This window comes from Elgaria multicarinata, chromosome 2 (assembly GCF_023053635.1).
Source record: "Elgaria multicarinata webbii isolate HBS135686 ecotype San Diego chromosome 2, rElgMul1.1.pri, whole genome shotgun sequence".
NCBI lineage: Eukaryota > Metazoa > Chordata > Lepidosauria > Squamata > Anguidae > Elgaria > Elgaria multicarinata.
The window spans coordinates 78,204,786-78,227,382 of record NC_086172.1 but is presented as its reverse complement, the minus strand read 5'-3'; the positions used below and the strand labels follow the sequence as shown (position 1 = coordinate 78,227,382).

At 46.5% G+C, this 22,597-nt stretch overlaps 1 protein-coding gene across 1 annotated transcript in view; it reads right to left on the bottom strand.

The window, feature by feature from the left end:
• CLCF1 (cardiotrophin like cytokine factor 1) overlaps positions 1-21,491 on the bottom strand; it is a 47,595-nt gene extending 26,104 nt beyond the window's left edge. The window contains exons 1-2 of the mRNA XM_063118345.1: positions 21,464-21,491; positions 19,063-19,109 (exon numbers count right to left, since the gene is read on the bottom strand). Coding sequence (XP_062974415.1) covers positions 19,063-19,109; positions 21,464-21,491 — 75 coding nt within the window. The remainder of the gene's footprint in view (positions 1-19,062; positions 19,110-21,463) is intronic.
• Between the last annotated feature and the right edge of the window lie 1,106 nt (positions 21,492-22,597).

The following is a 22,597-nucleotide window of genomic DNA, read 5'->3' as shown; positions in this document are numbered from 1 at the left end:
CAGAAGAGAAGTGTGTTGATAAGTGGAAAGATGTAAAAAGTGTTTTGGATCTCAAGACAGTAAATTGAAGGTTATCCATGTGCATTATTAATACCATGCCCTCTTGGCTTTAGGAGGCTGACATTTTGCTACCTTCAGTATTCTGGAAGAATATGAGTCAAGCCCAGCCAAACAGAACTTTATACAATTTCCGTTCTATGATTTTTGCTCTCCATGTGCAGCATTTTGTAACCTTGCTCCTTAACAAGAGACTTCCATTGCAAAACAGAATCCAAGATAAAGATGGCAAGCCGCTTGGTACAAAAGCCCTATAGAAATTATAGCAAATGCTGGGCATCTTATTATCACGGAGACAGCCCCAAAGGAATGAGCAATCCAGCTACTGCTAAAAAAAACACTGCTTCTTGTTCCTGGGTTTGGGGGAGACTAGGGCCGTTTCTACACCTCCCTTTTTTCCTGGGATTGTCCCGGGATCATCCTTGTGCATCCAAATGACACACCGGGGATCCCGGGGGCAGGCAGGGATGATCCCTCCATTTCCCATGGATAATCCTGAGGTGTAGAAAGGGCCTAGGAGAAAACCACAAGTCTCCCCTGCATGACAGAAATCCTCATGAGTATTGGAGATATCTTTTGTTTGTCATCCTGACAAAGTACATGACTGGTCATTCAGTTCTACTAAGCGTCATTCAGAGCTGCTGGAAGATTAATAACTGGGCTTATTGGTTTCCTGGCTGGTATCCCATACTTTGGGCTGCTACGCCTCCCTCAGTTGTGCCTGCCAGGCCTGTACTGTGCTGGGCTTCGTTCCCCAGCACAGCAGGCACTGTGACCTGACCCTGCTGGGGACTCAACGCTCGGTCCAGAACTGCTTTCCCTTACTCTGTAGCAAGTTGGGAAACAATCCTTTATATGGTCTGCAATCTGCAGGCTCACTGGACATCCACAAGGATATTTGGCTGTTTGAAGTCATTGACTATTAATGTTCTAGCGAGGAAAACGGGCTGCCTCCTTCCTCCAGCATTGTGCACTGCTGCCCTGCCCACACATCCCTCTCCCTCCCTGCAAATGAGCCACAACCCCAACTTGCTGACCAGCTTCTATTCCAGTTCAGGGCTCCCCATAAAAATAGTTCTGACTCCATTCTGTGATTCCACCCTCATCCTGCTATTCTAATCCTCAACTCCCTGTAAATAGCTCCATTTATGCCCCATGATTCCTGCAAACCTGTCCCTGGGATTACAGATGCAAATAACTCTACAATCCCCCCCCCCTCCACACCCAACCGATTCTCATCTTCAGGCCAGCCCTCAACAGTGTCAGCTCTAATGTCCCCAGAAAGAGCCCTGCCCATGGTTCCAGGGTTTTAGCTACAACAAATTTTAGCCTGCATTCTAGAGTTCTGTTATCTTTCCAACATGACCTGCTGCCTCCTATTTCAGGATACAAATACTGGGGGGGAAAGTTAAAATAAATAATATAACCCTTTGCAGCCTGGGGATGTCGGTGTTTTGTTATTTCTAAAATGAGAGAAGTGGGAGTCCAGGCCGGTCTGAAAATCCCACCTTCTTCTTGGAAACCTCCCTCATAAACCCAGATATGTGGTATGTTAAATCACAGGTTGCAGTTAAGTCACTGTGAGCAAAGGGAAGGTCACAGAATATATACTCTACATATGTTCAGATCTCTCTATGCTGTGCCATTGCAAACAGGCTGTAGAGCTTAGCCTTCCATTCTGTGTTGCAAAACGGATCACACACGAGCCTCCAGCAATGCCTCTTTGATTGCTAACAGTGCCTGCTGTTTTCAAGAGCATCTCAAACAAGCTTACTAATGCGTATCCATTTTTTAAAATTTGTATTTGGGAGAGAAAATTGATGAGAGGTAGTGAAGAATGTGCCAGTAATTTGTGGTATCTAAATGTAAACATCTGCTTTGTAGGTTGCAGGAAATTGCATATTTTGTTGTTACGAAGTAGGTAAGGCGATATCCTTTTCTGCCAGTGTAGGAGTTTGCAAGCTTTTGAGTTACACAGAATTTGCCATTAGGCAGAACGGAAAGGTACTGCCTATGCCAAAATATTCTGCAGCCAACATTTCAAAAACCTTCAAGAGGGGGGCATGCCTCATTCACTCAATCACTTTGACTGCTCATTACTGAACCATGAGTCACTGGCTCACATAACAAGAGTATACTTATGTTAATTTTTTCAATTGTTGTCAATGTCTTCTCCCATAACTTGGAAAGGAACTGAGGAAAGAGACCCTCACATGGGCTCCTGAGTGAATGGGCCCCTGTAAACTTTTTGCCCAAGCATGGTGTAAAAAGCAAGAGAAAGAAGGGAAAGAACAGGAGAGCATGATGGGGGATGGGACAAAGGAAGCTGTGCCTGGCAAGGCCCTGGGATAGATTGACCCTGACAGATGTTTACAGTGGTGCTGAGGAAGGGGGGTTATTATAGAGCCGCAGACTAAACAGACCTTGATGCAGGGAGGGGTTGATATCACTGCCCCCAGCCCCACCAAATCTCCATTGTAAAAGGGGGGCTGGTTCCAGGATGGGGCCCCATGGGTGAAGCAACCAAGGAGATGGGGAGTTTGAGGCTTAAGGATCCCATCCTTGCCACTAAATTTTGCCTCAGACTGTTTCTAAATTCAAGCTGCTACTAAAGAACTACGCAGTGGGGTTGAGATGTGGTGAGATTAGGGCGGGGAGAGATATCCGAAGGAGTATGCAGGGAGGCAGCAGTGACTCAGGGGAGAGAGAGGCTGGTAGTTGAAGGGAATTCCTTGAGGGGGAGAGAGGGAGCCAGGCCAGAACAATGCAGCGACCTTTCTGGCCTAGCAAAAAACCACGGAGGCTCCTGACGTCAGAGCCCATTACGAAAGTGCCTGTTCCTAACACAAGGAAAGGTCACAACTGATTCCAACACATTTCCATCCAACTGACATCTCTCTTGGCATGTAGTGGTGTGTATGCATGTGTGTGTCTGCGTGTAATGGGAGAGAGTGGGGGTGGAGGAAATACCATCACTTCCCAGAACTGGGAGCTCCCATCATGGTTCTTGTGCCAACAACTGTCCCTCATCTTGATTTGCTATTCCAGTTCTGGGGAGAATATTTCACCACTCGGGTCCAGCGATATCCTTCAAGCTCAGCGTGCAGTTTTAGTTTGCCCTTGCATTAAAGCACACACACACACACCTCGACACACATAAGTGTGCAAAAAAAAACCCGTTCACATCCATTTTTGTAATCAAAGATGTATTTGGACATTTGGAAGGAAACCTCACACCCACTGTATTTGTATTTATTTTTACATTTATACACCCGTGCCACCATTCTGGCACTCTATGGGCCATCAATAGTGTGTTGATAGCGGCTTCCAAGAACTCCCTCATATAAATCAGCTCCCAGAATTCCTTTCTTTTGATGCAATCTCTGATTGCCAATTGATGGGGACCCATAGTGGATGAAGGCAGTTGCCTTCATACCCTGCTTGTGGGTTTCCCAAAAGCATCTGGCTAGCTGCTGTTGGGAACTGGATAGTTGTCTATATGGATCTTTCATATTTATTTATATTTATTTCATTACGTTTCTACACCGCCAGCAGCCAAAGCTCTCTGAGTGGTTCACAAAACTTAAAACCATAAAATACAATAGCATGGTTTTTGTTCAACACAAAGCTTTTTTAAACTTTCTTCTTAAACCTTAATAGACAAACTTAGATTCTTGTCCATTAGCCTGAAGTATACTGTCCAGTTGTAGGTGTCACACTTTAAGAAGGATGTTGACAAATTGGAACAAGTTCAGTGGAGGACAACACAGATGGCCAGACATATGGGAAACAAGTCCTATGAGGAAAGTTTGAAGGAACTGGCAATGGTCATCCTGAAGAAAAGACTGAAGGAGTACACAGTAGAATTCTTCAAATATAGGAAGAGCTGTCACATAGACTTGTCCTCTGCTGCCCCATGGAGCAGGACTTGATCTAATGGGCTTAAGTTACAGGAGTGTAAATGTTGGATGACCATCATGGGATGCTTTTTTTACAATAAGAGCAGTTTGACAACGGAACCAATTCCGTAAGAGTAGATAGGTTCTCCCTCAACTTCAAGTAGAAGTTGGACAGCCGTCTGTTGGGGAGTGCTCTAGCTCTGGAATTCCTGCATTGAACAGTGGGTTGGACTAAGTTCCCTTACTCCAACTCGATGGTGATATGACTAGTGGAATGAGTGCACAACTATTAAGCCATTTTCTGCTTCAGTTGGCACAAAATAGGGGGAAATGTGAGAAAACAACTTGCATTTATGAGAGACTATATGTGAATTCCCATCATAATGTAATGAGGAAACTCTGATCTTGAAAGTGAAAACACAGATTGGAGAACCAGCATAGGACTAATGATGATGATGATTTATTGCATTTATTTCTCGCTTTTTTTTCCTCCAAGGAACCACAAGGTGGCATACAAAATCCTCCTCCTCTCCATTTTATCCTTGCAACATCAACCCTGTGACGTAGGTTGGGCTGAGAGTCTGTGACTGGCCCAAAGTCACCCAGTGGGTTTCCATGGCCGAATGGGGACTAGAACCTGGATCTCCCAACTCCAAGTCCAACACTTTAGCCACTACACCACACAGGAATGGGCAGTAAGAAATGATGGTCAAAAAAGCTTCAGACATTATAAATATGGAAGGGGGATATACCTGGTTCTCATTTTCTGGCTGTGTCCTTTACATATATACTTTGTCAATACATGCTATGTCTCAGGACCAGCTCAAGATGCTTTGCCATCTAAGGCAAAGGATAAAATGTTGTCCCTTCATATTCCACATACAGAAGTACAGTGAATCTTGCTTCAACAGTGCCAATGGGAAATGACCTCCACCATACTTGACTACAGCAAGCTAATTTAAGGGGTGCAGGACACACCCACAGCTCTAAACTTTAACACTTCGCTGCTACCTACCTGACCCCCAGTACCTGCCTCCTCGCATGGATGCTCACTCTGCCTAATAGTAGGGCCAGCCTGCCATGTGTATAAAAACATATCTGCTTTGATTGGAAATTTAAGTTTCTAAACACTTACATTCAGGAGAAAAGAAGCAAACAGCCCAGTAATCCAAGCGGGGTGGAAAACGTCTGAACAAAAACATCAACCAGTCACCCAGAACAAATCAACATCATGCTTCATGTGAATCCTATAGACCTGTCCTATACGTGTTTACCAATAAATAAGTCCCACTGAGTTCAATACACCTACTTTCAAGTAAATATCCATAGGACTGCAGCTTTAAATATTACGTCCATTTAATTAAATTAGCATGGCTGAATTCATTTTTATTGCATGGCTGGCTGGGGAATGCTGGGCGTTGTAGGATATATATTTTTCTGTCTGAACATGCATAGGATTGCACCTTTAATGGATCTTTTACTATCTGTCTTCTATTACAGCATACAGCTAAGTGACTATTCCTTGAAGATAGGAATGATTCGATTTAGTGTATTCGGTACTTTGATTATCCTATTCATAGGCCATTGTGCTTACCCTATTTTTATTTATTTATTTAGCCATGGATACAAAAATATTGACTACATGAGGAATAAGCTGCATTGGTTGGGACTTAATTTCAGAGTAAATATGCATTTGCATAAGCATCTTTTGAGTCTTTCTCATCCTCTTCCTCTGCGTGTGTGAATGTTCATAACGCAGGCTAAAAGGCAAAAAAGAACTATCTTTAAATAAATATGTATGTTAGCTAACGATGTTTTTATTTTTAAAAATCACATCACAAATGCAGGAAACGCAATTATGACTTTTAGTGTGATCCTATACCTGGAAGTAAGTTCTTTTGTATTCTGTGGAGCCTACTTCTTTGTGAGTGTTTAGGAATGCAGGCTAACAGCTCAACCCTATGCATGTCTACTCAGAAGTAAGTCCCATTGTGTTCAATAGGGCTTACTCTCAAGTAAAGCGAAGCCACAGTGTCCTGCATAAGTACGTCCCTAAAATGGGAACAAGGAAGTCTAAAAACCCTGTGTTCCGGGGGAGGGAGTGGAATACTAAAGTGAAAAAGAGGACAGCTTTGTTCTCCAAAGTTCACCTAATTCAAGAGGAGGCTCCTTTATTTCAAAGAGTCTCGAGATATTTCCATTTCTTATTTATTCTTAAATTTGATATCCAAAAGATGACATTGTAGAAAATCCGGTCACCAGTCCAGTGAGAAAGGCGCGAGCGAGAAAGGAAAAGAAAAGAAAATGCAGCAACTCATGACCCTGCGGTGAGAAGGCTGAGCCTAAGGTTGTCTTCACACCGCTTGGCCAGAGAGCGAGGCCTCGCTGGGTGAACGAAAAATGGACGGGTTGCGTGGCGTTGCACCGGGAAGGCATTGCTCGCTTGTGACTCACTGCCCCTTCTGTTTGGCTTGGCTTAGCCCCGCGGTGCCGTGAGCCCCCCACGCAGCTTTTTACAGTTTAGCCCCCCTACATGCTTTGGTGTGAGCGCCGGGGGCTTGTGCGGGGTGGAGGAGGAGGACGAGAGTCGAGTTTCCTTCCAGAGATGCAAACGATGCTGCTTCCAAAACAAACAACAGAGCTGTCCGTCGACTTGGATGCTGTAGGGGTGGGGGGAGCGGAAGGGGGCGAAGATGGCAGAATTTGGCCCCGAAGGCGGGAGCACTGGAAGAAATCGAAACATGGCGGGAAGGGGCCCGGCCGCATTTCTGCAACCTTGTGGTGCGCCATCACTAGAAAGGAGGTTCGGTGGCGTGGGGTGAAGACTTGGGATTCTCCTTTCCTCCCGCACGTACGCAGAGAAGATTCATCGAACGGGGTGATGCCGAGCTACTTGGGGCCTAGCGCTTTTCTTCAGCGTGCCGGGAGGAAGGCTGGTAAATGGAAAGGGGGATTCTGAACTTTTGCAGAATTAAAATGCATCGGTTGTGTTTTATTCATTTGATTTGTATCCCGCTTTTTCGCCGGAGTTCCCGAAGCGACTCTCAGCAATGATGAAAGCCTAAGAACGTGCCTAAAATCAATTCTACAGAGTGGCTCAAGCGTAACTCTGCACAGGATCGGCCTTTTAAGGGGTGTGTGCGTCTTTCTCGTCTTGTGATAGCCGAAAGCTGCCGGGGAAGGGCCTAGCTCAGGGACCCTCCCGATGTTTCGGACTCCCACTCCCACAATTCCTGAGCATCGGCCATGTTGGAAGCTGGAGTCCAAAATATCTGGAGAAGCCATTTCTTTACAGACTACTATTAGGTCAAGACGTGGTAAGGATGGTTCCGTCTTGTTTTGAAATCCAGTAAGAGCGGGTCCCTTTATGACCACGTGATAAGGAAGTTTTCCCTTGCCAAACTTCCTTGACTGAAAGCTACAAAGTAAAGCAAGCCACGTGAGTGGGTTCTCCTAGGCTGACAAGAGGGCAACCAGGGCACTTCCCCTTCTCCCCAGTTCCCATCCACCCACCCCCTAATGAAGGGAGCAAATGACCACCCTTCCATTTAGTAGGGAAGGGTTTCATCTAGAACAGAGGCTAGCCCTATGCAGATCTTACAAAATTGAAACCACAAAGGGGGCACATGCAACTGGCTGTGACTGGGAAAGAGAGGCTATCACTGCGTTCAGATGAACACAGTTACAGGTACAATCCTATGCACGTTTTATTAGGAAAATGCCCTTCAACTGCCAGCATGGTGGTCGTTCTCTAGCCTGATCCACCACCTCTGTGTAAGTATGGGAGGAAAAGGGAATTCTGACATATCACCCCACACCAAAGAACCTTTCTAGCGATGGCATATGAGGACTTTTTTCTGCCTAAGCATGCATAGGATTGAGTCCTACATGCAATCAGGAACTCTGATCATAGAGAGCTCCAGACTGTAACTTTTTCAAGCCAAATGGGTTTACAACCTCTCTTCAGACCTTCCTGGTCATTTTGCGGATGGAGAGGGAAGGGGAAGCCTGCATAGGGCTGTTCTCAAACTGCTCTGCAAGCTGCATTCAGATAAAAGGATGTGGAATAGTTGAAAATATCTGTTCTTGGCTTTGCCCATCATTTCCCCCCTCCCCCTTGACAACAGAGTTCTAGACTGTTTTGACCAGGGTTGAATTATTGAACAGGCTAAGAAAGCCCTGGCTTAGGGCCCATGATATTCTTAGTATGGTGCTAGTGCAGGCTACTAATTGTCCCTTAAAAGTTTAACACTTAAAGGTAACTTTACTGAACCTTACCTGTGGCTAAAACTGCCAAACATTATTAAAAAACAGTCACATCCATGGTAACTGGCTCCATCTCACGCATCAAAAATCTAGATGCCAACATTGTTCATTTTCTCCTGTCTCATATGAAAAGGGTCAATATATCTGTGAGCATCACCATGCTGTGGTGAAATGCACACCCAAGGCCTCAGAACTATGTTGTGAGTAGAATCTAGTGAAAAATCAACCTTGGGGAAGCACGTTGTACTTTGTTTGAATAACTCATCATGACTGCTTGATGTGAGATTTCTTTTTGGTGTGTGGAGGGAGCCAGAAGCCAGCACTACTTCTGAGAGCAAAATGCCTTCATAATCATTTTGCCTATGAGATGGGCCATTATTGTTCCCATTTCACAGAACTGAGTCGGAGAAAGCGAGTATCTTGCTCAAAATGATCTGGTGAACCTTTGGCTAACCCAGGTCTCCCATGCCTTTCATAAATTGTGAACCGCCCAGAGAGCTCTGGCTATTGGGCGGTATAGAAATGTAATAAATAAATAAATTGGACCTGGGTGGCCTGGAGTGATGTGGGTTGCATACCCTGCTTGTCCTTGCATCTGTTTGTTCCCTTAGGTGTGCTCTAGGCTGAGCAAATAGAGGAGTCTGGTGATGACACTGGGGAGCCCTGAGCAGCCGGCAGACTTGTTTGCATCAATAATGACAGAGTCAAGGCCGTGCAAAAAAACGGACAATGAAATTAACCAGACAATGGCTGTGCTTTGTAAGGATTTTTCCATCCTGAGGTAAGCCGCATCGCTCCGGGAGAGAGGAGTGTAGGGTGAAGTAGGGAGTGACAGGGAACAGGAAAAGTGTGAAATTGAGCAAGGCACAGAAGGAGATTCCTAAATGGATGGAAGATTCTCTGTAGGTTATATGGCCCACCGAGGAACATCCAGCTGTTTACAAGAGAAGACACAACTGAACATGTGCTAGAAGGCTGCTGTAGATAAGAAACTCTTCGTTGGGTCTTCCAACAGATTTTTTAACCATTCCTTGTCATCGCTAGAGCCTGATCTTAATCACACTTACTTCGGACTAAGCTCCAATGATTTCAGTGAGGGTTACTTCCAGGTAAGTATGTGTACGATTGCAACAACACTTTCTGAACATGATCCTGCCTACAACAAGTGAACAAATGGAGGACAGTCGGTGACCACCCAAGTTTACAGGCAACAGCAATGAATAATGAACAAGTGCAAAAGGGAGAACTGTGGCAAAGGACGTGGGGACAGATGAAGTCAGAGTGAAGAAAAACAGCTGAAAGGATAAGATTGGAAGCCTTGGTGCTGGGAAGGGGGAGTGGGCTGAGGAATCAGATACAAGGGGCGTAATTCAGAGGTTAGGTGCACAAGTTCCATTTGAAATCACTTAGCTGTGTGCTGAGCTCCCACTGATTTGCCTACAGAGCACTATGCAAAAGACATTGGCAGAAAATTTGATGGGCTGTTTAGTGAACTGGGATGCACTAAGGCTGTAAAAGCATGCTCTTAATGTTGTTCCCAGTGTGCCACGGAAAATGTGGACACTACATAAAGCTTCCTTGACGCTGAGAGAGAGAGACAGAAGTGGCACCAGACCAGATGGTAAAATGAGCTGCTTTCGGGCTAAGAGCCTGGTCTCTATAATAAAAACCAAACAAGTTGAGTGTTTGCCTAGGCCCGAAAGTTGTGAGCCGGGCCACCGAGTGTGCGTAGTGCCCCTGGAGGACAGTTGAAGAGATCATGTCTAGACTGCACAATGCAAAAATAATTTCAGATTTGGGCACAAGCCAAGGGTTTTGGCAGTTCCAACTCAACACAGAAAGTGCCAAACCCTGCACCTTTTGCTCCTCTCCTAGATCTATGCTAAAAGGATTTTGTGTTTGGGATAGTAAATACCTGAGATTATAAGAACATCACTGCCTGGCCCTCTCGGAACACAGAAGGCAGTAGCCTAGGTGTATTCCCTACGATCTGGAATGGAAATATGATTAACAGGCCAGGCTTATTGTTTGTATGCTCAGGAGTAAGTCCTATTGAATTCAATGGAACACCGTGCAAGCCTTTGCACATTTACTTGGAAGTAAGTTCTACCTGATTCAGTGGGGCTAGCCTTTGGGGAAACGTGCCTAGGACTGCAGCTCCACTTCCACTAGGCTTGTTGAGCGTTGCTGTCTTAGTATAACAAGAGGCTTCCTGCGGTGTGACATATGATAGATTTCCATGGAGGGAAAGCAACTGTATCAGTGGAAAGACCTCAGGCATGCCGAGAACAAGGGAAGTGTTGAAATGCTGCAAGGAAATGCTTTATTTCAATTGCTGCATGTGGTGAGGTGTTAGTTGGCACCAGATTTTATAGCAGGACATTCTTAAGAGTGAAGTATTGATCGGGAGGACTGACTGATAGCAACAGATAGGCCATTTCAGAGACTGGATTCGTAACAGAGAAGCTTTTGAGGATATACAGACGTTCCTTTGAAGCATTCTGAGAATGCAGCCTTGGGTTTATTTAAATGTCACTCCGATGCACACTTACTTGGGAGTAAGCTCCATTGAATAAACATGCAATAGGATAGGCCTACGTGACCTCAAAACTGTACCCTAAACCAGTAAGATACTGGTGGCTGTATTTGGTTGACAGTAGAGGGTTTCTTACAGAGGGGCTCTTTCAGTGGGTTCCCTACAGTTAAACACAGGAGCAAGCAAAGCTGAAGTAAACATTGAGCTGAGCTCTGCTGAAACTAAATCTGACCATCTTAGTTTGAAACCGCAGGGTGATGTGAGCTTACAAGAGTGTCAAGGCTGCAAGGCGGGGCGATAGGAAAAGCCCAAACTTCTTAAAGGCAAATTGGGGGGAGGGAGGGGCAGAAGTCATATTGAGAGAAAATTGCTGCATACAATGGGATTCTATACACAAGCCATCATGTATTAATACGACGTGGAATGGAGATTACTAAGCATAATTCCTAGTGCCCATCTGGTTATTGAGACATGTAAGAACAGAGCCCGCAATGTCCTATCCTGGCCAGGCATGAACAGCACAATACTTAGCCAGGCTCAAGTATCCAGCTGTGAAATCTGCAAGGAACAGAAGGCAAAACCCCTGGAATGATTTGCCTGAGGGATGTGGCACTTTCTTTTGTCACTGAAACTCCAGAGGCACTTTCTGGCTTTTCACAATAAGGAAAACGCTCCAGGGTTGCCGGCCACCCCTACGCTGCAAGGCTAAGGCAGGCTGGGTTGTGAGCATTTCTCATCACAGCAGGCTCCTCTGGAAAAATCAAGCTCTTGGCAGGCGTATGCGGCAGGTGGTTCCCTGTGGAACTTCGAAGCACTTGGGGCAGAGAATTGCCTCGTGGATTGTGAGTGCTTCATTTCAACCCTGATTTGGGAATTCTTAATTTGAGTCCTTCCTGTCTGAGACAGGGGTTGGCAGAGGATGTGGTATTCTTGAGCCTTACTGGGATGGCACAGTTTGATTTGTAAGAGAACCCCAAGGGCCCTGAAGAGTCTCGTGGGCAGAAGGATGAAGAGCCAGCCTTGCGCATTGGATTCAGCCAAAGACCATTAGCCCAAGGAGCTGTACGCTAGAACACAACGATGCACTTGGGATAGTTGCGATAAACAGTGCCTCCACTGAGTTTTCTGGAAGCTCAATGAGAAGTCACCGTAGTCTGCTCAGGAACTGTCCATGCCAAGAGAATGATAATCACTGTTTATTAGGTTAGGGGGGTGGGAGGGGAGCATGGGGCTCCTGTCTCTGTGGACAGCAAAGAGTCCTTGCAGGCCAGGGTCAGATGCTGTGGCCAAAGCTTCCACAAGAAAGTGTGATCATGGAAGCACAGCCTGTTTTCATGTCCCTGCTGCTGTCTCACAGACTCTGCTATCACAGCTCTCCTCCTCGTTTCACAGTCCTGTTCCTCTCATGAAAATGCTCAGGCATCACTTTCTTTTCTTTCTCTGCTCATTGTTCATAAAGACTACAGCCCCGATCTAGAGTACTCCCCAAACCCGCAGACATGACCCCTCCAATCACCTCTTCCTCAGCAACAACGCTCTGCTCTTGAAGATCTGCGGTCTCTTGTGGCTGCATCCTGCCCCCCCCCCTTCGATCAGTCTGGATCTCTCCTTCACGACCACATTTTCAATTCCTCCCCGATTTTGTACGAGGGATGTTAGGCACTGAGAGATCCTGCCACTTGCATGGCGGGTGTTTTTGTTTTTTGCTGTTGGCTTTACATCCATGCATCATGAGCCTGTCCTTCTGAGTGGCCTGAAATTCAGTGTGGTTGGAACAGACTTTGATTTTCCCATATATAGTCAGGGTACCACGATAGCCTTTTGCTCAGCCCTGTCTCAAGACCTCAAGCATCCCTCTGTGACTAAGTTCTAGTGACTAAGTCCTCTGCGGCCTCTGGGCTAGCATCCAATGCTCTTGCCCGTGGTCCAGATTATTAGTCTTGCCTCCTCTACCTGTGACACGTGTGTTCCCCTCCCGCTCTCCCCATCCTTGCCTGGTGATCCAAGGCCCGTAATTCCGACTCCTTTGCCTTGCTTTGGTGGATCTGCTTCTCTCTCACTGTGAAGACTTTGCAAGATCAGTTTAGCGTTGTTCTCATCCTGAGGCTGATCCTATTCCTGATGTTAGCCTGTTTCTTCCTAGGCTACACATTAGCTCATCTATCACTTTATTTCTTTTGAAAATGCACCTTTTGTAACAGGGGTGTAGAACGTCTTTCAGCTTGGGGGCTAAATTCCATTTCGGAAATGTTTTTTGGGGGGCCACCTATCCCCGGGCTGGGTGGGACCAAAAGCAGAAGAGGTGGTACCAAAGTCAAAAGGTGCAGGGGCAGAATTCCAACGTATTTAAGCATAAAGCTCTTACTGCCACTAACTAGGCTTTAGGAGAGGCATTTCAACCTTTTAGAATGGGGAAAATGCACAAAAGCTGGGAAACCACAAAATGATCGGGGATGATCAGGCCTGGGGAAGGGGGCATAGCTATCTGGGGAATCCTGAAGGGTTGGTTTGGGACCTGAGGAGTGCCGGATTTGGCCCCTAGGCCTGAGGTTTTGCACCCATGTTTCATAGCTTTCTGGGGAAACCAACTGACAGACCACCTCCCCAAGCAGCCCTTGCCATAAGTTACCTGTGGTTGTTGTGATCGTGCACTTATATGCTTTGCATACCTGAACGGCAGCTAGTCCAACAAGCAGGACCAGAGGTTTCAAAGAAAAGTGTCCAATGAAGGACACCTCCCTCTTTCACACCCCAGGGGAAAGAACCACCATGACGGGAGAATGTGGATAGGGAGACATTTTTCTCCCTCTCTCAAAATACTAGAACCTGGGGTCATCCCATGAAGCTGATTGGTGGGAGATCCAGGACAAATAAGAGGAAGTACTTCTTCGCACAGCACATAGTTAAATTATGGAACTCACTACCCCAAGATGTAGTGATGGCCACCAATTTGGATGGCTTTAAAAGAGGGTTGGATAAATTCCTGGAGCCAAGGGCTATCAATGGCTGCTAGCCCTGATGGTTGTGTGCTGTCTCCAGTATTCGAGGCAGTAGGCCTATGTGCACCAGTTTCTGGGGAACATGGGTGGGAGGGTGCTGTTGCACCATGTCCTGCTTGTCCATCCCTGGCCGATGGCTGGTTGGCCACTGTGTGAACAGAGTGCTGGACTAGATGGACCCTTGGTCTGATCCAGCAGGGCTCTTCTTATGTCTCTCATTTGTTTCCCTATTTCTTTGACCTTGCTATCTGTAGGACAGGTGGCAGAGGGCTCCACAGGCAAATTCTGCTGGCCTTCAGGATTCAAACACTAGTCATTAGCGTGTATTTCTGAACAAAGCCTTTTCATTCCTAGATTTGGAATGGGCAGTAGCAGGGCAGGGCAGGTTATCTTAGCAGCAGTGACCCCCTGCATTGAGCAGGGGGTTGGACTTGATGGCCTTATAAGTCCCTTCCAATTCTACTATTCTATGATTCTAGTCTTGACTTTCTTAGACAGGCTAAAGTTGCTTGCTGGAAGCGGGTGTCCCTCCCATCCAGCTTGGAATTTATCCTATCTTCCAGTTGTCTAGAAAGTCTTCAGGTCACGTAGTCTAAAGGAACATCTGGATGGCTCTAATTCAGAGAGCTGGACATGCTAAATGGAAATCCCACTGTGGCCTTTCCGACCATGTTGGTCACCTGCCTGTCTACACAACTGACAGCAACCTGCGTGGGATCAGTGCAGTTCACAGGCTGACCTCCCAGAAAGCACATGGGTGGCCTGAGGTGGAGGGTTGGGGAAAAGGGAGAAGGCATTTGTCTCTTCCCAGGATGCACCTAGTTGCATGTCAGACCTGGCCCACAAAACCATTTTATCACAGCCCTACCAAATTTTAACCATGTGGTATACATTTTGCCCAGAGTTTCATATGTAAGCAGAGGAAATTTGCTTTCAAACTTTGCAAAATACATGAGTTATTCCATACGTTAAATGTTATTTCTTCCTTTCGGGTTTCTTTGTGCAGTGCCCCAGCCGATCGCTGTGCAGAGACTGTATTCTAAAGCCTGGCCACCTGCAAAGAAGTCGGGCTGTGCATCAAACTATACTTCTGGTTTCCGGACCTCTGCTTGGAGAATTGATTGGTCCCTGAGAAGACAGAACTTGGCCATCCCTGTGCTACAGTACTGAACCGGGAGTGTGGGAAAGGGCTGTTGGTATGTGCCCCTAAAACTGAAGCCTCTCTCAAAATGTCTTGTTTGAGCCTCATGTGCATCGCTCCCCTTCTACACCAGTGCAAGGCTGTCCTGTCACAATAGCGCGGCACCTTCAAACCATTCCTATAACTTTTCCCGTTCCCCTCTTTAATTTCCTGGCTGCAGGCTTAGGATCAGCAAACCTAAACCAGCAGCAAACTTAATGAGGAGCATCTGTAGGGAAAGGGCACGCACGTGGAAAAGAGTGTGTGTGTGTGTGTGTGCTTGCGTGCACAGATGTGCGCAAGCACAAGGGGTTGGGCAGCAGGAGGACTACCTGTTGGAACTGAGACGCTTCCTCAGATACATGTTCTCACGGGGGAGGGTAGGAGAGCCAGTGAAAAAAGAGGGCAGGAAACAGGGAATTTACTGGACATGTTGTGATGCTTCTCTGATCAGGGTTTCGTTTCTCCTGAGGATCCTTGTCCCCTGGATAGGTGTGGGGCATCCCTAATGGCATCAGAACATCAGAACAGCCCTGCTGGATCAGACCAAGGGTCCATCTAGTCCAGCGTTCTATTCACACAATGGCCAACCAGCTGCCCATGGGAAACCCACAAGCAGGACACGAGTGTAACAGCACCCTCGTGCCCATGTTCCCCAGGAACTGGTGTACATAAGTGTACTGCCTCCGGTACTGGAAGCAGCATATAGCCATCAAGACTAGTAGCCATTGATAGTCTTCTCCTCCATGAATTTGTCCAACCCCCTTTAAAAGTTATCCAAACTGGTGGCCAGTACTTCATCTTCCTTTTATCTGTCCTTTAGCTTCAGGGGATGATGCTGGGTTCTAATATAATGAGAGAAGGAGAAAACTGTTTCCCTGTCCACATTCTCCACACCATGCATAATTTTGTACACCTCTTTCATGTCTTCGCTCCTCTCCTTTTCTCTAAGCTAAACCATCCCAGGTGCAACTTTTCCTCAAAGGGGAGTTGCTCCAGCCCCTTGATCATCTTATAGTTGCTCTTTTCTGCCCCTTTTCTAATTCTACAATATCCTTTTTTAGGTGCAATGGCCCCAAGCGTACACAGTATTCCAAGAGTGGTCGCATCGTGGTTTTGTATAAGGGCAGTATGATATTGCCAGTTTTATTTTTGATTCCTTTCCTCATTATGCCTAACGTGGAGTTTGCCTTTTTCACAGCAGCCATACACTGGGAGGTGGGGCAGTGACGAAGGTGTGGCGGTCTGTCTGCACCACACTGGGTAGCCAGGGCTCCAACTGGCTTGGCAGTGCCATGGTTCTTCCTCCAGAAGAACGGGCCTCAGGTGGCACATGCATCCTTCTCAGAAGGCTAAGGTTGCAACTTCCAGGCAGTCCTCCATCCTGGCCTCCTCCCTTTTAGGTATGAAACAAGGTGTGTGTCAGAGCGTATGCTTCTTGACAAAATTGTGGGGGGATTGCCTGCGTAAGGTCTGTGTATGCGTGCGGGCACAGGACGGGCAGTGTGAATTAGTGCCCATCCTGTCAAACACCTGCCCGTCCTAATACCCACTGTTTACATTCGGTCCCCTTGTGTGTTATAAATAGCCACATGGAGACTCAGGGCTGCAGGGAGAGAGAAGCCACTGTCCTGAACAAGGCTTGGTCTCGCACAGATTTCTATCCTGCTCACACACAACAATTCTTTCCCCCACTCTTGTTCTGAGCATGATCAGACCTCAGCCAGATGCGTCAAAGGGACATCCTTAAACGCCCAACCATACATGCACATTTTCAAACACACCTGCCAAGGCATCCCACCAAGCCAATACAGGTCAGTACAACAAAACACTGCGGTCCCTTAGAAGAAGACATCCTCCGCGCACAATAATGATCTCTCTGTGTATCACCCATTCAACATTAAACCAGTTGGGGGCTCCCAGCCTCTTTGCCAAATTGGTGGACAGATGGACATGGAAAATAAGCCAACAGTAAAGGATCCCCACCCTAACACCTCTGAGCAGCAAGCTTAATGAGGAGCATCTGCGGGGAATATGGTCTGCCAGTGCATACAGATGCATGGCTGTTTGGAGCACAAGGAGTATATGTATTCCTGAACTAGATTGGACGCATGCCAACAAAGATGTGGCTCAGTAACCTACCTTGATAGTCTCCCTGGGCTAGCCCCCCGCCTCTCTTTTGAGATGCTCCCATCCTAACAGGAAGCTGCTCACCCATGCACCTTGTTATACTTGCATCTATGCTAGGGTTGGCCTTTGTCTGGATCTCCAGGCATAGTGTTCCACCATGAAGGCACTTCCCAGGTGGGACTGTTAGTTGTCTCTTTGAAGGAAGGGCTCCCGCGGCTCCTTTGCACACAATGTCTTGCCCGTTGCTCATCAGCCTGCGTTAGCCAAATTAGGGAGCGAGCAAACAAGGTTGTACTAGTTGCCAAAAGCTGAAGGTATCGCTCGTCTAGCTGGTCTCATGTTTGTTTGCAAGGCCATAGGGGGGGGGTGCGCGCATGCACACGCTGCTTGTGCGGACAAGCTCGCCTGCATGCACTAATAATTGCCTTGTGCATGCATGCAGGTAAAGAAAAGGTGTCGTTAATGGAAAGCATGCCATTTCCTGGTATACCCTCTCCCTTTTGGCCCATGTTCTCTTGGGATCATCTCTTGCACAAGATCGCTTTATTGCTCTCCTGCCTTTGCTGTACCCAGCATCTGAGAGGCTTTCGAGCTTAAAGCGAAAGTAGCCTACAGGTGGCATGCCAGAGGCCGGCTATCCCAATGTGTTGTGGGGGAGCATTTCTAATTCGGTCTTCCCCCCATGCTTTATTCCAAGTTGCTAGCTGCAGTTGCTGGATGGGGGCTGATAAAACCAGATGCACTTCTGTTCCTGTTCTTTCTTTTTCCCTTCCTCAGTTTCTCTTACCGCCTGAGCCGAGGAGCGGAACCAGCTGGCTCTCCAGAAACCCAAACCGACAGAGCACATCTTTCCCCATCAGACCGAGCCGTAAGAATCTGGACTCTTGTTCATTGGAGACATGAAAGAGCAAGTTTTGTGTATGCCTGTCTGCTCCTAGAGGGATGAATAGGGCTGGTCTCCCCGGCCTCATGTTTTCCGGCGTATCCCCCTCCACTTTCCCTGCTCTGCCTTCTCCAGTATCCAGAGTGAAAAATCCCAAAGATCTTTGTTTTGTTTTTGTTTTGTGTTTTCCCTTTGTTTGTTTGTTCTGCCTTTTTAAATAGCTGACTCTGTGAGAGCAAGAGACTCCCCTCTTCCCAAACGGCGTGATTGTCAAAAGAGCCAGTCCAGGAAACAAACCACTTTTGACCTTTTAAGGCTTGTTTTTACATTTTTATTTTATTTTAAACACAAGCCCTCTCCCAGAAAGCCTGGGGTGTTGTCTGCAAAACACAAAACCCCCATTGCTTATAAAAATTACACCCTGCAGGAAAAAGCATTCTCACTCCAAGCAATCCCCCCCCCCTCCAATCTTCTCAAAGTAGCAGCAAGAAAAGTTTTACTAACTAGGCTGCAAATGTTAAAACTCTGAGGAGTAACAAAACAAAGCAAGAAACAAACAAGCCCTCAGATTACTTAGGGAGGCTCAGACACTTCCTAGGGTTTTGTCCGTTCCCCCCCCCCCCCAACTTCCATCCGCCCCAGAGAAGGACATTTCCTCATTCTGGCAAAAAAAACCTTGTTTTAGAGTGGTTTTTTCTTTCCCTTCTCCTGTTCTTTGTTTAACAAACAAACAAACAAACTATCCTTTAATTTTAGTAACCAAACTTTCTTTCCATGTCGGGACAGCACTTAATTCAAGTTATGGGGTTGGGGTGGGAAACCTTTTTAGCCCTTGTCTAAAATGCTGGTGACTTTGATTTTCCTCTGTCAGTTTTGGATGTTGTTCTTGTGCTAAGCAGCGCCTCTCCCCCCCCCCCCAGTAATCACAAACATGCATGAAAAAGAGAGAAGGGGGGGCAGAGGGAAAGTCTTAAATCAGTCCCAAAGCCAGACAGACGTTTTAATCAAATCAAATTAGAATCAGCAGCGGTTTGGGGAAAAAGACGAGGCGCACGGCAAGACCCCTGCCCCATCCCCCCCCTCTCAAAACTGAATGAGATGCGAGCCCTTACCTGAAAACCCCCCAGCAACACATAGCATAGTAGACTCAGAGTGTGGGCTGGGGGCGACGCGGCGGGTTAGCAGACAAACGGTTTTGTTCCGAATGATCGCTGCAGATCCCCGGCACGGAGTGAAAAAAAAATGCCTTTCTCCCCGGCTGGCTCTGCCCCGGGTTCCGTTCCTTTCCTTTCCTCTTTTTTTTCCCCTTCTCTATTTGTTTTGGTTTGTGTTTGCTGGGTGTTAGGTGGGAAAAGCTGTACTTTTTTTTTTTTTTTTGTATGTGCGCAAAGTTTTCACCACGCTCTCTCTCTCTTTCTCTCTCTCCTCTCTTCCACCTCCCGTGATTTGCTCTTTTGATTGGTGTCCAGGAATGTAAGAATATAAAAAAAAAGAAAAGAAAAGAAAAAGTGCATACACCCTCTCTCGAAGCGGCTGCCTTTTTTTTTCTCCTTTTTTTTAAAAATTCAAGTGTTAAGCAGAACCAGGTTGCTTTCAAGAATGTATTTGATGCAGTTGTATACAAGCGCAGGCTCATTCATTTCTCTGCCCCCCCCCCGCCCTCCGTTTGCCACCCACCCCAACATACCCCATTTCAGCTCTTCATAGTTCGGGGGAGGGAGGGGCAAGAGAAAGGTAAAGGAGCGAGCAAAGAGGGGTTTTCTCCAAGTCAAGAAGGAAGGGGGAAGAGGACTTTTTTTGGAGGGGGGGTTGTTTTTGAAAAAGAACGATCCAGAGGAAATGCCAACCCACCATACCCCCCTCCCCATCCCGCTCTCTGGATGCTGCCAAGTTTTACCAGTGGCATTTTTTTTAAAGGGGGGCTTCCAGCAAATGCTGGAAGAAATCGTAAAGTGCTTGCGAGGGCTCGTTTGGGGTTCTGAGCGAGGAGGAGAGAGGTGGGCCGGCTTCCCTCTGGAGGAGGGACGGCTGGAGAAAAGGACCAAGGGCTCCTACCTGCTCTGAACTCCATCTGGTTCAAGCCCCAGTCCGGTGCAGCCCTTGAAGGTAGGTGTGTGACTGAATGCTTCCTTTCGCCGAGGGGTCTGCATGGAGACTGCTGCCTCCTTTATTCTGGGCCAGGATTAATAATCCCATTTGCCAATCCCACTCACTAGGGTTTGGTTGTGGGTTTGGTTTTTTTGTTTTGTGTGTTTTTTTTTAATGTGCGTGTATGAGTGCGTGTGTGTGTGTGTGTGTGTGTTTTAATTTGGTGAAGAGATTCGTGAAACCGTCTTCTCTTCTAACCACCCTCCTCCTCCTCTCTGACGTGTAAAGCTTTAACCACAAAGCAAAGCCCAGTCCCAGAGGGTGGGAGGGTGTGTGGGTGGGTGTGTGGGGGGCATGGGGGAGGAGAGGTACCGCAGATTGGCTCCTCTCCCCTACAAAGAGACAAGGCGAGGTGAGTGTGTGAAACCACCCTGTCTCAGGCTGAAATGCCAGATTTGGGAAGGGAGGTGGAGGGAGAAAAAAGCGGGGGGGGGGTGGAAGAGGAGAAAAAGGGGGTGGGGATAGAGGGAAGAAACTGACCCATTCTCTTTCTCCAGTCCTTTCGCCTTTCCTCACGCTTCCCGTTCTAACTGTCTCGTTCCATTTCCCTGCCTTAAGAATCCCTCGGCCCAGACTTTTGGCCTGGACAGCGGAGGGCTTTCGCATGACACCCCAGCCCGAGTGCCAGGCGCTTGGGACAGTGCTGCCTTCCCACTGCCCTTTTGCAGGAAACAAAACACAATGGCTTGCTGGTGGGTTGCTGTCGGATGCTTGTCCCATTCTCACAATCGGAGTGGCCTTTAGTCATCGGCAGGTGACTAACCCGCCAGGCGACAGATGTCATGAAAGGCTGATGTAGGAGTGAGTGCCGATAGTTCACTCAGCGGCCAGTCAAGGGCATTGGTGTGTGTTTGTGTGTGTGGGTTCTTTGTCTCTCCTTCCTCCCCCAGCCCAAATCAGGCACATTTGTCTCTCAATCATCCCAGCCTTCGTCTTCCCTTCCGTCCTTTGTGCATGTGTGAGAATATCCATGGGTTTTCCGATTAGAATCCATTAATCAGCAAAAGGCTTCCCAGTCCTGTTTTGACACAAGGCTTGTGACTCAGCACTCTGCTTTCCAACGTTAGGGGCAACCTCCTTGACGCGGGATGGACTCACTGGAAAGGGAACTTTGAGGAGGAAACGTTGGAGGCTGCAAAAGTGTTCAGGCGGTTGCATAAAGGGAAGGAAATAAAATCAGGTTTGATGCAGAGGAAGGATGTCTTTTTTAAAAAAATAATCACCAGCCTGCCCTGCAAGTATATTTTGTATGGGAGATTAAAATTTGACTATTGAGTTAATAGATATACATTACTTACTGAAAATGAGTATTGCATCATTTACACAGTCCTTGCAATTTTATCATAGCTCGCCGTGCCCACCCACCTCCATTGTTCTGAGCATCGGTTTCCATGTACACATTTGTGTCCCTTCAGTATGCATTGTTATGCCCAGGTAAGCCCCACTGAATTCAACAGGATTGGCACACATATAACGGTGTGCAAGCAATCACATTTCGGACAGGCCTCAGTTCTGCAGTGCTGGCACATGCAACGTCTCCCTTAAGAAATTAGCCGGGTAGGTGTTTCTGACCCATCAAACTTCCATTGCAACAAGAACCACTTTAGTTTTGGTGTTTCTTTCCACTAAATCCCTTTTGAAGAATAGGGCTTTGAGATCTATGTAGAAGTTCTTTTTTGTTAGGGTTTTGGACAGCATTGAAATGGTTTTGGCTTTGTTTTATTTTTTTACTATGCTGTTTAAAAAGTTATCTGATCCCCCCCCAAAAAGAAAAACCCACCCCACCTATTTTTGAATCTCAATAGCTAAGAAATTGTTTGTTTTCAATTACTCTCCTTTGATTAGGACCGACTTTGCTGATGGGAGTCTTTCTAACTAGTCGAGGACTTTGGAAATAAACTTCACATTTAAAATAAACTATCAAATGTTATTAAAGCTGGCATGTCAGGTATATGGTAAAAGTTGGGGGGGAAACCAAACCCTGTTTATCCACACTACTAAATATTTACATACTTTGCAAACAAGAAAAGCAAGGAGGAGAAGGGTTTTGTGTTGTACAAGGAAATCCAATCACTTCATCCAAAATTAATTGCATTTGTGAATATGTTTTTTCATTGTTAAAACCTGACTCGTTATTTACATGGAAAAACTATTATGAGGCTTTGAACTTTAGGGAGGAAGAGGGGGGGAAATGTATTCCTTTTTTCCCCTTGCAGGCTTTCGCGTAATGCTTTGTGTAAAAACAAAGGCACTCACAGACACAACTAATTTTAGCTTTTTTTTCCTCCTTTCCAAAAAAAGCGCCTTTTCGTCTCCAAAAGGTAACATTCAGAATCCATCTCAAATGCAATCTGAGTTTAAACCACTCAACATTTTAAATCTTATAAAATGTTTAAAGCCATGAGTTCCCCATAAGTTGGACTTCCAGTTCTTTATTTAAAACACCTATATTAACTGTATCAGATTCCTATTTATTTTTAAGTGCGAATAAAGATTTAT